Source organism: Plecotus auritus (genome assembly GCF_963455305.1).
Source record: "Plecotus auritus genome assembly, chromosome: 5".
Lineage (NCBI taxonomy): Eukaryota > Metazoa > Chordata > Mammalia > Chiroptera > Vespertilionidae > Plecotus > Plecotus auritus.
Window position 1 is genome coordinate 173710701 of NC_137776.1, and position 15747 is coordinate 173726447.

A 15747-nucleotide genomic window follows, 5' to 3' on the forward strand; every position below is an offset into this window, starting at 1 on the left:
TTTTGTATTTTGACTGGGCCAAAGAATGTCCAAGGAGCTGGTAGAACATTGTTTCTGGAGGTGTCGGTGAGGGTGTTTCTAGAAGAGATTAGCATTTGAAGCATTAGACCAGTGGTCGGCAAACTGCAGCTTGCGAGCCACATGCGGCTCTTTGGCCCCTTGAGTGTGGCTCTTCCACAAAATACCACGTGCGGGCGTGCACGTAGAGTGCGATTGAAACTTCGTGGCCCATGTGCAGAAGTCGATTTTCGGCTCTCAAAAGAAATTTCAATAGTTGTACTGTTGATATTTGGCTCTGTTGACTAATGAGTTTGCCGACCACTGCATTAGACCAAGGAAAAGAGAAAGGATTTCCTCGATACAGTTGGGCATCATTTCCTTCAGGAGGGTCTGCCAAAAGGTAGAGGAAGGGTGAATTTCCTCTTTGAAAAAGCCAGGACAACCCTCTTCTGTCCTCGGACGTCAGCACTCATATTTACGGGGCCTTTGGGCTTAGACTCAGACTGGGACTTACACCATTGGCTCCCCTGGTTCTCAGGCCTTCGAGTTTGTACTGGAACCACACACTGGCTTTCCTGGGTCTCCAGCTTGAAGATGGCAGGTTGTGGGGCTTCTTAGCATGCATAAGCATGGGAGCCAATCCCTCATAATAAAGCTCTTTCTGTGTATCTCTATATGCCTTGTGGATTCTGTTTCTCTAGAGGACCTTGATGAATACATTCCCAAACCTTTATACATGGTCCCATCCTTAAATACTTCCAATGACTTTACTGAGTGTGTCTTTTTTTTTTTCCAATAAGATCCTAACTGCCACAGAGCCATTTGAAGTAGTCCACGAGAGATGATAAAGGATTGCATTCAGGCAATGATTGCAGAGATGGAAACGAGGGTGTGTGTTTCAGATATATTTCTGAGCCCTCTCAGCAGGACGTGCTGCAATGGAGATGAACACCCATGAATGCTGGAAGGGCCAATGGCAAGGGCGTCTGCAGTCAACGTCACTGTCATGAACTTTCCCAACTCCTAGGCAGTGAGTTCATTTCCCATAGTGTCTGCTCCCCAGCCAGGCAGAGGCCATTTGCAAACTCATCAGAAGCGCTCTCTGGTCTTCTGTAAATAATCGGCTAGAGGGTCAGCTGGTGCTATGGCATCGGAAGACGGGTTAGTTGGCCACTTGGGAGATGTTATCAAGATGGCTGGTGATCAGGAGAGCTGCTTATTTTCATAATGACCTTCAGGAATTAAATAAAAATACAATGAGTGCCATAGATTAGGAAGAACAAGCCAATTAAAAGCACAACACGCCTTAGGGATTATTTTTATTTCTTTTCCAGGAGGCTGAAAGGCATGCGTGGCTGCTGAGATAGGATGGTGGTCTACCCAGAATCACTGATGAGGGCTGATCCTCCAGCTTGGCTTTAGCGGGGTGGTTAAGGGGATTTGAGCCTATTGAATATTTCACGGGTTGAGGCCCAGGGAGGGAGAACAGTGAAAGGTGAAAAGACAATCTCTGTGTTTCTTTATGATTCCAATATAAAATCAAGCTCTTCGTGGTGGGAGGGAAGCAGACACTGCAGTCGGCCCACAGCCGGAAGGCACGGTGTACCAATTCTCCTACTTTAATATCTGCTGTTTCATTTTATATTCATCATGTCAGCATAATCTGCCTTTATGGGAATCGTCTTGGTTCCCGACCAAATGCGTTTAGTCCCCCTTTTGCTTTAAGTTTGATTGTAATGTGACTTGAAGAATTCAATGAAATGTTTATATGGAAGGACTAGGGGAATGCAATTGGAAAATCAATCAGCCAGGACTTTCAGGAGCTGGCTTGGGTTGTGCTACTATTTCCTTGACCTGTTTGTAATGGACACAGGACTGGCTCTCTGATCAAGTGTACTCTCACGACTCCCTCCTGCATTCGGAATCAAACATACTCTATTACCAATTGTGCTCTTCCAACTCCCTCCTGCATAAGGAATCAGCCATACTCTATTACCAAGCATTCTAAGCCCTTACGCTGCATCTGAACTGCATTTCCAGCCTGACATTTTGCTGCACTCCTGCTTAACCATGTGCCTTCACTGTCCTGAGATACCCAGCCACTCAGCCCATGTCCATGCCTCCTTCTCTCTACTGAGGGCCAACAAGATGCCCATTTTCTGCAATGCTCATATCACCATGTTCGAGGAGTAGTTCTTACTTTCCAAGCCAGGAGAGTCCTCTCCCACCTTTGAGTTCCCAATGGATCCTTACTTACTCTTACTTTAATTCTCTAATGAGGCTTAAGACTACCTTCTTCACCTTACCATGGACATGTTTAAGTACATGTGTGTATTCATCAGCAATTCAGTAATTGTTTACAGAGCACTTATATGTGCCAAGCACTATTGAAAGTACTTGATGTGGCAGGAAATCAGACATGCAAGGTTCCTGCTCTCCTGGAGAGACAGGCATTAAACACATATTCAAGAAAATATATGAGGTAAATTTCTCATCATAGTGACAAGTTCTGTGGAAAGTTTTTGTAGGAGGGATAGAATGGGGAGTGGATGTGTGTGGAGTACTTTAGCTAAGAGTGGCATGGCCTCTCTGAGCAGGTCTCCTTTGGACTGAGAAATGAATGCTGAGATGAATGCTTACAAGCTCTGGGTGGAAACTTCCAGATAGACCAGGCAGAAAGTGCATGTGCCCTGAGGCAGGAGGCAGCCAGGCCTGTTTGAGACAGTTGTAAGTCCTGAAGGGCTGGAGCACATGACAAGGGGACAATGATAGGAGGTGCATCAGACTAATTCACAATGCTCTGGGCCACATTAGATGGAGAGTGTGCACATGTGCGGACAGTGACATGGAGAAGGGGGTGTGGGTAGATTTTGTTCTACTAAAGGATTCCGAGTTTCCTGAACTCAAGGCTGTGTCTCATTTTACTTCATGTTCTGAGTTACTAAACTGACTGCAGTTGAGAAGATCCTTAATAAAGTGTGTTGAATGAACAAAGAAACAAACGTGAATGAGTGAATTAATGGATGGATGGATGAATGAGTGAATGAATGAACAAGGCCTTCTGTTTCCGCCAAGGCACTTTTCTCTTTGAGGTCTCACGCCCCTCCTCCCCACTCCAACAACAGTTTCTTTCCTTTTAATAGAGTAAGTCCAGAGCTGTTCTCTGTGATTCAATATTTACTGTGTTTCACACACTGTTATTATCATTTAACTTTTACTGTCTGCTGACTGTGCACTCATCAACGTAGCAAACAAAGAGCACAATCTAGTTTTGGTCCATGGGCTAATTTAGTCATAGAAAAGGAGAACGTGGTCAGCGCAACTGGTATCAAAGAAATTGCACAGACTGGAAACCCAGCTGGGTACAATTCACCAATGACCTTAAGCAAGTCATTAACCCTCTGTGACCCTCTGTTTTCTCAACTGAACTTGGGGAGGCCAAGCTTCTTTAACGGTGGGACTGCAGGCACAGGCTGGGGAGAGCTTTAGAAGTAAGGAGCACAGATTTCAGCAGGCATTCCTTCACTTCCTGTGCCTCCATCTATACTAGGCTGTGTCAACCAGATGTGGCCTGCTTGGGGCATTCTGCTGGTGCCATTCCAGGGACTCTTAGCACATTAAGTGCCTAAGTGCCTACCCACCTAGTGACACATGGATCCTCCTTCTTGAGCTGCTGAATGAGAGACAACTATTTCCAGAGGCAACTGGGTTCCCCTGAGCCTCAGATTCTGAACTTTCATGCACTGAAAGAAAAATGAGTGAGGTGCTAAGCCTGGCCTTTTACCATGATGTCTTCACTTTGCCTTGGCCCAGCTGGCTGGCTGCCAGAGAAGCCACTGCCAAGGCTTCAGGAGCTGAGGCTAGAAGGTGGGCGGTGGGAGGACAGAAGGTTCTGGGGAGAGACCTTCACAGATGGCACACGCAGCCCATCTCCTATCCTGAGGCTGTATAGTGAGCTTTCCTAGTCCTTCAGGTCCCATGCTCTAGGAGCCGGTGGACTCTTGTAATGATCTCCGCCCTGCTCAACTCTTGGTGCAGCAAGGGAAACACAAGGAAATTTGCATTTGGAGTAACTTATTTTGTTCCGGTCACTTTTTGTTTTGTTTAGAATGAGGTGGGAGGCCATGGAAGGTTTGGAGCAGAGGAGTGGCATGAGCTGATTTAGGCTGTGGCAGGACTCCTCTGGCTTGTGGTTGAGAATCGACAGGAGAGGCAAAGTTGGAGGAGAGAGTCCAGTTAAGAAGCCCTCGCAGCAAGCCAGGTGGTCGCAGTAGCAGAGCTGGGCGTCGGGAGGCGCTAGATTCGGGATGCTTTGAAGGTTTCCTGATGGACTGGGTGAGGAGTGGGAGAGAAAGCAAGCAGTCAAGGATGTCTCAAGATTTATTTCAGAGAAGTTGAAGAGTAAATAGATCCTATTCCTGTGAATAATAATGATAATACATATTAATAGCTAACTTTTTATAGCACTTAAGTGCCAGGTGCTCTTCCTCTAAGGAGTTTTATTTGTGAACCTCAGGAGTTAGAATCTATTGGGAAAGGATGATATAAGAATAACATAGTAGCATTTGGTGGACAAGCATCATCTCATGTCTTCAAGGCAACCCTTTTGCATTCAGTGTCACTGGATATAATAGGGGGTGCAGTGGGGCATGGGGAGAGCTGATGGGATATGAAGTTGTAGCTCAGCCTCCCCATCAGTTCTCCTGGTGTGTGTGTGTGTGTGTGTGTGTGTGTGTGTGTATGCGTGTGTGCACAAGAGGCTCATGGTTGTGGGCATGTAAAGTCTGCAGAGACTAAGAATATTGCCTTTAGGTCAGATTGGTGTCTTGGGAAGAAGGTTCAGAGGTCCAAGGCTCAGGCACAACTGAGGCTACTTGTCTACTGGTGGGTGGCCTATGTCTCCTGTAGGACTCCCACTTGAATGAATACCTGATGGTCCTCCAAGAATACCACCACCCTTCCTTTTTCTTCACAAGACACACCAATAGGCCTTGTCCTTCTAGGACATTTCTGGGGACACATCCCTTTAGTCGACAGACTATGAAAAGGTTATATGATCCCAGTGCAAGGACATTTTTGGTACTTGATGCCATCACCCTTCTACTTAACAAGAGGATATATAGGTATGATTACCTTGAATGAAAGTACTATTAAAATTATAAAGTATGTACAGAGGGAACAACAGCAAAGAGGTAAGAATTAGGAACTTCAAGTCAGATGACTTTTCAATTTACCAGATTGTCCTAACCTTCTGTTGGTTATATATGAGAAAACTGGGGAGGGGCAGTGGCTTCTCAAGGATTTTTAAGCCATGGACACCTTCCTGCCAACACCCCTGTGCTTGGGAGTGCAGCACACACACTACCACAAAGTGGAGCTGCTCTGCTTGAAGCAGTAGAAACAGGCGCAGAACAACCCACTTGCCAAGCTCCTTTCACATGAAGGATGACTCTGGGCTCCTCGGCTGGTGGATTCTAGGGCCTTTCTAGCTCTGAGGTTCTGCTGTTCTGCCATGAGCACCTCCAGCTCAGCTGCGGAGGAAGGCACACTCTCAACCATGTCCTCCCTTCTTGCTCTATGGCCTCAGAACCACGTCAGCACATTGACCCTCTCACTTAGTTTGATTTCATAATTGGCGTAGAAGGAATCACCTTACCATGCATGGTGCTATGGAAAAAGGCACCAGACAGACCTGAGTTCAAATCCCGCCTCTGCCACTCTGTTGCTTGGGGTGAATCCTGGCCACGGTTGACCCGTAAATGGAAGTGATGACCTCTGGCTCATAGATTTGATGTGAGGACAGGCATCCTGGTACAAAGGAGGTACCTTCTGACCTTCTGAGCTCCTGAGTAGGTGTGGCTTCTTCCCTCCCTGGAATATGAGGCCAGGCGGGCAGCTCACCTAGCACCTTGGGTCTTGTCTTGCAGAGATGTCGGGCACGGCGGCGGACATCTCGCTGGTGCACTGGAGGCAGCAGTGGTTGGAGAACGGCACCCTGTACTTCCACGTCTCCATGAGCAGCTCCGGGCAGCTGGCCCGGGCCACCGCCCCCACACTCCAGGAGCCCTCGGAGATTGTAGAGGAGCAGATGCACATTCTCCACATTTCCGTGATGGTGAGTGAGTGAGTGGGAACGAGGTGGGGGGCCTGGGAGACGGGGGAGGACAACAAGGTGAAGAGAGGATGGATTGAGAGGCAGGGGATGGCCAGCAAACAGCAGGAAAGAGCTGGCCGAGTGTGAGAGGTGAGAATGATAAAGGGAAGGTCAGATGGATCCCGTGGTGTCACTTGGACTGATGCATACCCATCCATCATCTGTCAGCTGTGACAAACTAATTGTGCTTCAGAGAAGAAAATATAGGGTCTCCAAATTCCTTGGCCTTTTGGCTGACATCTCTGGGAATAGCTGTTTAACATCTGTCATGTGCTTGGCCTGCTTTGCTGAGGGCTGAGGTTCAGTGCTCCAAAATACAACTGGCCTTTCCAAGAATGGCTGAACCAACAAAATCGCAGCGGGGCTGCTCTTTCCCAAGCGCCCTTGCCGTGCCAGGTGCTTTAACCCTCACAACACCCCTGCAGTGTACATACCACGTGGTGGCCCTGGAGCGGGGCTGGGCAGAGCTGGTGCAGTTGCACGCAGAGCCTCTCGTTGCCCTTGGTTTATAGTTGTAAATACTATAAAGTGGGAGGAGAAACTTCTCCAAGGTCACACAGCTCGTTAGAGAGAGACCTGTTCTTCAGACCCAAGCGTGTCTGGCTACGAAGCCTGAATGATGTCCTCTATACTCTCTCAGTGTGAGAATGCCTGTCTGCCACCCGTCAGGACTGTGCTGGGCACACCTGTGGACATTATCTCATTGTGTTGTCAAATGCATTCAGGTGTGTGGCCTCCATCCTGGAGGTGAAGTCATGGGGCACAGAGAGGTGACGTGGCCTTCCACCTCTGTTGGTTCCATAATCTGGAACTCTCTGAATCTGCTGCCTTCTCGATGATGGCTCCTAGGGCAAAGTCACGTAACTGGTCATCTAAAATATAAATGGGCTGCTATGAATGGTTTCTTTAGAAAGCTGTAATTAATGACTTTGCAAGGTGGATGCGAGAAGACAAATTCGGTATGCAGGATGTGCAGGGTCTGGTTGGCCGGAGAAGATATCAGATAATAGCTATACATGATACCCCCATAGTGTTTTTCAGGCCTCGAGCCTCTTTTATATTGTTTTCTCCTTTAGCACAGCTCTGCCAGGTGTGTGAGGATAGAAAGTAGAACTCCCAACCTATGTGTGAGGAAGGCATGACTTGGGGAGGTGACATGATTGGCAGAAGGCCACCCAACCAAGTAAGGCTACCGCCCACCTCTTCATTTCCTCCTCCTCATCAACAGTCAACAGGTGTTTTGGAGAGCAGATCTTTGCTTTGGGTCTTTGTTCTCCTGGCTCCTCTTCAACTAACACTGTGCAGCAGACACTCTGATTAGGGCTGAGCAAGAGCTTGGAAGTTTTCTGTTTTTGGAAAAACACACACATAAACCCCAGCTAGACAGCAATGTTAATTTTGGACCTAACGCGTGCTCATCACTTGGAGGAACAAATCAAGGCCTTTGTGTTATTCATGGAACGAGTGTGATAGACTTTTCCCAAATATATATTTAGCAAATGATGCAGCCACATGTCAAGCCAAGGGGGTGTGTGCATGCTAACTTTGGGTTGCCAGTTTGTAAGTACCGTCTCAGGGGACTTGCTGAGCTCCTCATGGAGCATGGGCACCCTCTAATGTTAAGAAGGACTGAGGGGACGTGATTGTTCCTGTAACATTTGAGAGGAAAAACTCAGTTTGGACTAATACCTGTTAAGCATGTAGTGTGTTCCAGCACAGCATTTACTTACATACGTTCTTGCCATAACCCAGTAACCTAGATAGTGCTAACTCAATTAGAAATGATCTTGAATGGGCCGTCTCTTTCGATAGGCCCAGTGGTAGTTCCATTGAGTCACACTGTATCAGCAAGGACTGTGGGTGTGCCTTCCCTCTGTCTTCTGCTCAGTGAGATCAGCTTCAGGAGAAGAACTCACAGGGACCCAGATGTCTCTGAAGTTCTCTGTGATGTAGGATGTGGCTACTGAGTAGATCATGTGGGGGTTGGCACACTCCAGACCCTCCCTGCCCATGCACTAAAGTGGCCCATGGCTCCCACCTGGTGATTGCACCAATTCTTTCCTTCCTGCAGGGCTCCAAAATCTGTATCTTTTCTTCCCTTATCTTACCCCCAGGAGACAGAGTCATGCCCAGGAAATGTTGAACTCCCAGGTGTCCATGCTGGCAGCCCAGCCTCTCCAGGTGGGACACACCTCATACACTGCCTCCTACCTAGAGTTAGGGTGACACGGAGGTTATAAGCACAGGTTCCAGAGCCCACATGCTTGGATGTGAAGTCTGCTACTTAACACTTTAAGTCCTCTGGGCAAAGTATTTAACCCCACTGTGCCTTGTTTTTTCATCTGTAAATGAGGGTTATGCTAACACCTACTGTGTAGGCGGCACACCAAGTTATTGATCAGAGGAGTTTGGCGCATAAGTGCATTAGGTTGTATTATTAGGGGCTCTTTTATTATTGAGACATATTGATATATTCTATCCTTTCATTTCACGGATGGCTAAACCAAGGTCCAAATATAGGTTAGGACATGTCCAGGATCTCCTAGCCAGTCCACGGGGCTTGGCCTGGAGAATAGGCCTCTCTCTGTGGCTCAGACTCTGTCCTTGCTATTCTGGCCATAGACAGTTCAGCAAGAATACAGAGTGTGTTTGCTCTTCCCATCAGTCCTCCCTCCCCGCCCCCAAGCAACTATACAGAATGGCCTTGGCTTGGATATATCTCCCCATTTCACAGGTGAGAACTCTGAGACTCAGTGAGTTTAACTGGCTTGACTAAGGCTACGTGGCTAACAAGAGGGAAGTTCTAGGAGGAGGTTTTTCCCAAGATTCCAAACTCATGTCACGTGGCTACTCGTGAGACAATGACTCTCTGTCACATTTCACAGTTTTTTCATCTTTGGTGAAGATCTGGGATTGTTTGTGAGGAGACCCAAATAGATCAGTCCAATCTCGGAAATCTGCAGGCCAGGGTCAATGTTCTCCATCCCCTTTTCTTAGCACAAACATCCTGCCCGTCCATGTGGGGCACTCATCTCCAGCTCAGTCATTGGAACCTGCCACAACCCATGACTGTGGAACCAGCTTGCTCTTTGGGGCTTGTTAAGACCTCAGTTGAGCATTTACTCTGTCGCAGAAGGTGTGCCTTGTGACTGTTAATATCCCAAGGGTGATGCAATGAGGGCATACTAGTAATGGACTTGGAGTGAGAGAGAGAGTGGAGGGTCATCTCAGCTCATCCACTGCTCCAGCTTCAGCTACTCTGAGCAGCCCAATGCCCACCTCCACCATGCAGGTGGCATGATGCCGGGAAGAGAGCAGAGGTTTGGAATTCGCAGTCTCTCTGACTTCCGGTTTAATGATATTTTGACCCTGAGGGAGGCCCTGCGTGTCTTTGAGCCTCAGTTTCCTTACCTATGCAACAAAACGGGTCCTACCAATCTCACAGGGTTGTTGAGAAGAGTAGAAGAAATAGGTATATAGTTCCTAATCTCCAGCCTGGTACAGCATGGGCACCATTAGCATTGCAGCCCATGGTAATCTAGGAGTAAGAAGACATTGGGTTTAGCCTCATTCTTCCTGCTATTTTGCTATTGATCTAGGGACAAAAATCATAATACTGGACATGTATTGAGTATTTACTATATGCTAAGTTGTGTTCCAATTTTGTTTTACATGCGGTATTATGTGTAATCCTCACAACAAATCTTAAGGTGGAAGCTATTATTATGTTTATTTCCTAGATGAGGGACCTGAGATGTTAAAGCAATGAATACCTGTTGGTGTGACGTGGTCATGCAAAGGTTAAATGGTAAAATAGATACTTCGCTCTGTATAGGCCGACTCCAGAACCTCCTCCCTTACTGTGCACGGTGGACTATGATTTCTCCTTTCTGCACATTAGTTGCTGGCTGAGATCCTAAGGGAGGATGGATAAATCCTTACAAAGACGCCCTCCTTACATGGAATTCTTGTTGAACTTTCTTAAGGGAGTGTAGGACTTGGAAGTCTACTCCAAGGTCAAACACTGTCTCCATTGCCAGTCTTATGACCTTAGCCAGATCAACCTCACCATTTGTAAAGCTGATGCAATATCCCCCAATTCTTGAGTTTTTCTAGGCACCAAATGCAATTGCACATCACGTGTCCTTCACAGCCTAGGTATAGACATGCTTTGTCCCATGTAAGTGTCCCAGTACCTCTGTGAGATCAGTGCTATGCATGAAGAACCTGCGAGTTGTGAGGTTTTTATCTGGCTGCAGTTCACATCACCAATGAGCGCTGAACCTGGGATGCCAGCTCCTGTCCGTCCAAAATGAGAGTCTCTGCTCTTGGGCAGAATTCTGCACATCAGTGCCTGACATTGGAAAGCGGTAACTGTGATGAAAATGTTCGCTGTAGTGACCACATCAGAGACAGAATATTTTAAGAAAGGGGATGAAAGGAAATACTTGATTTGATGAATGAGAAGGAACGACCTTTGAAGACACATTTCTTTCAAAGGAATCATTCCCACAGAAAATGATACGGATATATGCAGGTGAGCCCCGCTGAGGGGGGACCAATGTTCCTGTTCATGGCGGGGCAATGGACAAGCCTTTCACAGTGTTTGAGCTATACAGCCGTGGAGTGGACTGAATCAGGAGGTCGTGAGTTCCCTTGTTTCTGAGGGTATGCAAGCAAAGACTAAAAGCCCTATTCATCAGGATTTTGAGAGGAATGATGGTTAAATGAGATGACTATTGTAGTTGCTTCCAACTTAGAAGATCTATGATATTATGACATAATATATAGAAAAATACTTGGAGGATTATAAAATGTCACATAAATCTAAGAAGTTATTATTACTGTTCTCAATCAATATCTTTGTTTAAAGCGTCTGTGTGCTATGGGGATAATGCTTTTTAAAGCTTTTTGTGAAAATGGCTTTAGATCACTTCCCCCACCATCACATTTATTTATTCAGAGCATATCACCCATTCCTTAGTGTATTGATTTAGTCACTCAATCATGCAATGGTTTACTTGCCTCCTCTACCTAACAATGAAAATTCTATCTGCTAGAAAGAAAGAAAAAAGGGGGAAAAGAGCTTTTAAAAAATCAGTGACAAGCTCAGAAGAAGCCAGCTCTATGGGATCTGACTGCTAAAAACTAGGTTTCTGTTCAACTAGTTTCAGATTTTCTGTGAGACTTGAAATATTTTGGGGATTGCATGTCCAGAGGAAAACAACTAGTTAGGAAAGTTTTGAGAAAATAAGACAATAAAGAACCTTAAAATACCAATGCTAACAGCACTGTTATAATGAATAGTGTTACAGCAACTGACAGAAATGTAACTCATTTAATGCTTACAACAAACCTAATTCACCGTATTGTTATTACTCCTGTTCTACTTTTGAGCAAATGTAGGCCCAGTGAATGTCACTCATGGGCAAGCACTGTGGGCTTAGTGTCCCAGGGCCTACATTCTGGCTGCACCTGACTTCCTGGCCGTGTGACTTGGGCACTTTCCTCCCTCTGCTCCTGTCTCCTCACCTGTAGTGACGTGAGGGTGCAGGTCTGCGTGAGGGGCTGCTGTGAGGCACCTGAAATGGTACACAGAGCTAGTGCCAACACACAGCAAGGTCTTCATAGTGTGAGCACCTGCTGGGTGTACATCTGTATCAGTTCCCTAGTCCCGCCCACGGAGTACCACAAAATAAGGGACTTCAAACAACACACTTGTATTGGCTCGCCGTTTCAGACACTGGAAGTGTGAGATTGTGTGATCAGCTGAGATCACGGGGTCAGCAGGGTCAGGCTCGCCTGAAGGAGCTGGGGACGGATGTGCTCTAGGCCTCTCCCCTGGCGTCTGCTAGCTCCTTGGCCTGCAGCTGCACAACCCGTCTTCACACAGATTTCTCCTCCTGTGCATCCCTGTCTTCTCTGTCCACGTTTTCTCTTCTTTATAAGCTAGAATGGGGCTGGCCTTAAAGACCTCTTTATAACTTGATAGCTTCTATAGTAAAGACCCAGTGGTCATGTAAGGTTACATTCTGAGTGACTGGGGATTGGGAGTCCAACATATCTTTTTGGGGGAGGAGGACACAATTTAACTGATAACAGTAAGTGCCATTGCTGTGTTACTTATAAGCCATAATACTGAAGGATGCCCAGGACCTACCAGCAGGAGAAGCCCGGCTGTCCCAGAGTGCAAGTCCAGAAACCTGGCGGAGAGAAGGCAGAGTGTTGGGGGAAGCATCCTGACCAGGAGGGACTCATCTACAAGGGACGAAGCTAGTGTGATACACATAGCACAAAAAGCCGGAGCCTGCGACTCGGGTGTCCCAGTCCTGCCACTCATGTGCTCCATGACCTCATGCAAGTCACGTTCCTTTCTTAGCCTGAGGTTCCCCATCTGTAAATCGAGATCATCAAGCTTCTATCAGTTGCCAAGGCATGATGGATTTTGACATTACAATTATCCCAGGTTCATTTTTATGTAAGTGGGCCATAACTCATGAATCCTATTTACTTTTTTTTTTTTAAACAGAAAGTAGAACTTTTAAAATCCATTTTTTAAAAAAATTTAAAAACGTGAATTATGTGAGCCTTATAGCTTGGCCTTGACTTGTCTCAACAAGGGTTCTCTAACAGCCTACCCTGCAGGGTCTCCTGGTTGGGTGGCTCAGTGGTTGAGCTTCAACTCATGGACCAGGAGGTCATATCTCTGATTCCTACTTTTTCCTGAATTTTCAGTGTTGCTGTGGATTCCTCATTCACAGGGCCAAGGAGAGAAGTAAATGATAAAAGACACAGAAACTGTCTTAAAACAGCGCTAGAGAATGTCTCTTTCTTTTCTTTTTTGCCTCTTAAACTATTCCCTTCTTATTTCACCCTTATGTGGGCATTCGCAAACATCCTTTGAGCTAAGTTGGACAAGAGTTATTAAGACTATGGACTCTAAAATACTGATGTAGCCCTAGCCGGTTTGGCTCAGTGGATAGAGTGTCGGCTTGCGGACTGAAGGGTCCTGGGTTCGATTCCAGTCAAGGGCACATGCCTGGGTTGAGTGGGCTCGATCCCCAATAGGGGCGTGCAGGAGGCAGCAAGTCAATGATTCTCTCTCATCATTGATGCTTCTATCTCTCTCTCCCTCTCCCTTCCTCTCTGAAATCAATAAAAATATATATTAAAAAAATTTAAAAATACTGATGTAAACAATCGACTATATAAATTAATGAGATAGAAGAGCTAGTTCGTCCTCACAGTACAATCCCAGTTAATAAATGTAAAAGGGAAAAGGGAAATGGGAAATCAGCATTAGGTAGTCACCACTGTAACTATTACCACCGCCAGGAGCCACCAACGTATATACTACAATTAATGGGTGCACCTCCGAGAAGGAGTCTCAAAGCTTCACCCCCTGGATATGTAGTAATTACAAAAGGAAAACGGTGACTTTACAGTGGGAAAATCCAGCCACTACCCTTGTTTTAGCTTTCTAGGGCTGCCTGAACAAATGACCATAAACTGGGGAGTTTAAAAAAACAAACACAGAAATTTATTCTCTCACAGATTTGGGCACTGGGAGTCAAAATCCAGGTGTCCGCAGGGCTGCATGCCTTCGTGGGGGCTCTGGGGGACAGTTCGTTCCTTGCCTCTTCCGGTTTGCAGCCCCTCCAGGCGTTTCTTGGCTTGTGGTGTCATATCTCCAGCTTCTGGTTTTGTCTTCCTAACACTGTCTCCTCTGTGTGTCGCATAAGGACGCGTGTCATTGGGTTCAGGACCCACCTGAAAGCTTCAGGATGACCTCCTCCTTGGAAGATCCTTAATTAATTACTTATCTGCACAGGCCCCCTTTTTCCACATAAATTCACACTTAACAGTTCCAGGAATCAGGATGTGGCCGTAGTATCTTTTTGGGGTCCACCATTCAATCCACTTACTTAAACCCAAGTGATCAAGGCTGACATCACCAGAAACCAGGCATCTGGGCACCAGGAATCTTCTGAGAGGATGCACTGAGAAGGGCACAGTGACATTTCTTGACAAAATCGTGTAACCTCATCCTAATCATGAGAACATATCAGACAAACACCGGGTGTGGGCGTTCTGCAAAACAAGGGGCCAGCATTCTTCAGAAGTGACAGGATCCTGGGAGACAGGCAAGTCTGAGGGGTTGTCCCAGGTAAGAGAAGGTTAGGGAGACATGAGAGCTTAATGCCACGTGGGATCCCCGGGGAGAGCCTGGACCACAAAGAGAACGTTAGTGAAAACCTGGTAAAGTTCGAGTCAGGTCTGCAATGTAGTCCATGGTGATGTCTCATTGTTAATGTCCTGATTTTGATGATTCTGTTTGGTTATGTGAGACATTTACTTACAGGGAGGTTGAGTGAAGTGTATACAGGGACTCTCTGTTCTAACTTTGCAACTTTATGTGAATATAATTATTTCAAAAATAAGAGTTGAAGACAGAGGAAGAATCTCCATTCTGGAGCAGGACTGCCTGGGCTAGAATCCTGGCCACACCACTCACCTCGCAGTGGGACATTGGTTACGTCATTATCCCGTGCCCCAGTTTCTTCCCCTGTAAAATGGGGATAATTATAGTTTTATACCTCTTGGAATTAAAACCAGTTAACATCATACCCTACAACTACACAAACACTGTATCATCAGTTTCATTAGCAATGCTGTTGTTATTGTTTCTAGCTCACAAATGATAAAAACAACACCTGAAAACATGACAGCTCTCTTCTGAGATCACACAGCAAGGGCCTTAGCCCAGGATTAAACTCAAGTTTTTGACTCCCAGTGATCTCTCACGCCATTGTAGTTCTTCTTCTTACTGGGGCAAGGATGTGTACGGTGATGTTAGGGCCCATGTCTATCATCATCTGATTACCCAGCTCTATTTGTTGTTAAGGCAGGCCCAACCTTGAACTGGGAAGAAAAAAGCTGGTTCTCCCTGACCAGGAACACTTAAAAGTGAGGAAAGTGGAAATTTCTGACTTAATTCTCAAAAAACAAAACAAAACTCTTTGAAAACTCCTCAAATCCAACTCCTATCTTTTAGAGTGAAAAGAAATGGAAACAAAGCCTGTGGGTCTCGTTGAGTGACCCAGGGGATGTGACGTGGCAGGTCAGTGACAGAGCCAGGCCCTCCCACCTAGATCTCACAATGGGGTGTGCGTGCTCCTTCCTCACCCTTCCCCAGCTGTGGTCAGCTCTGTGCTGCGGGCACCCTGAACGCACCGGCTTCGCACGGCTCTGCTTCTGTATTGAGGCAATCCGCTGTCTGCAAATCCACCAATACATGCAAACAATTAACCAGTCCAAACTTCGGCGCCTCGTGTTCCCCAGCTCAAGGGTGTCTTTAATAGCCAAATAATACTTGTGTTTTCGTCCTTCCCTCTCTGTTTTTTCCTAATCTCTCCCCGATGAGACATAACATTAATTACAGCAGTTAACGGAAATTCTGTCTCCATTACCGCCCGCCACCTTCTCCATCTTGGCGTCCGCCTCCAAAATTTCCCTCCTGAAGGAAGGGCGGGGGCTGTGATGCAGATGTGTGGTTGTATTTACCTGCCTTTTCTCTGCCTACCTGCTTTGTG

At 46.4% G+C, this 15747-nt stretch overlaps 1 protein-coding gene across 3 annotated transcripts in view; it reads left to right on the forward strand.

Annotated features, from left to right (window-relative positions):
* Positions 1 to 15747, forward strand: part of ASTN2 (astrotactin 2) — a 765958-nt gene that overhangs the window by 111438 nt on the left and 638773 nt on the right. For all 3 annotated transcript variants that reach the window (XM_080667806.1, XM_080667807.1, XM_080667808.1), the window contains exon 2: positions 5928 to 6115. In XM_080667806.1, the coding sequence (XP_080523932.1) occupies positions 5928 to 6115 (188 nt within the window). The remainder of the gene's footprint in view (positions 1 to 5927; positions 6116 to 15747) is intronic.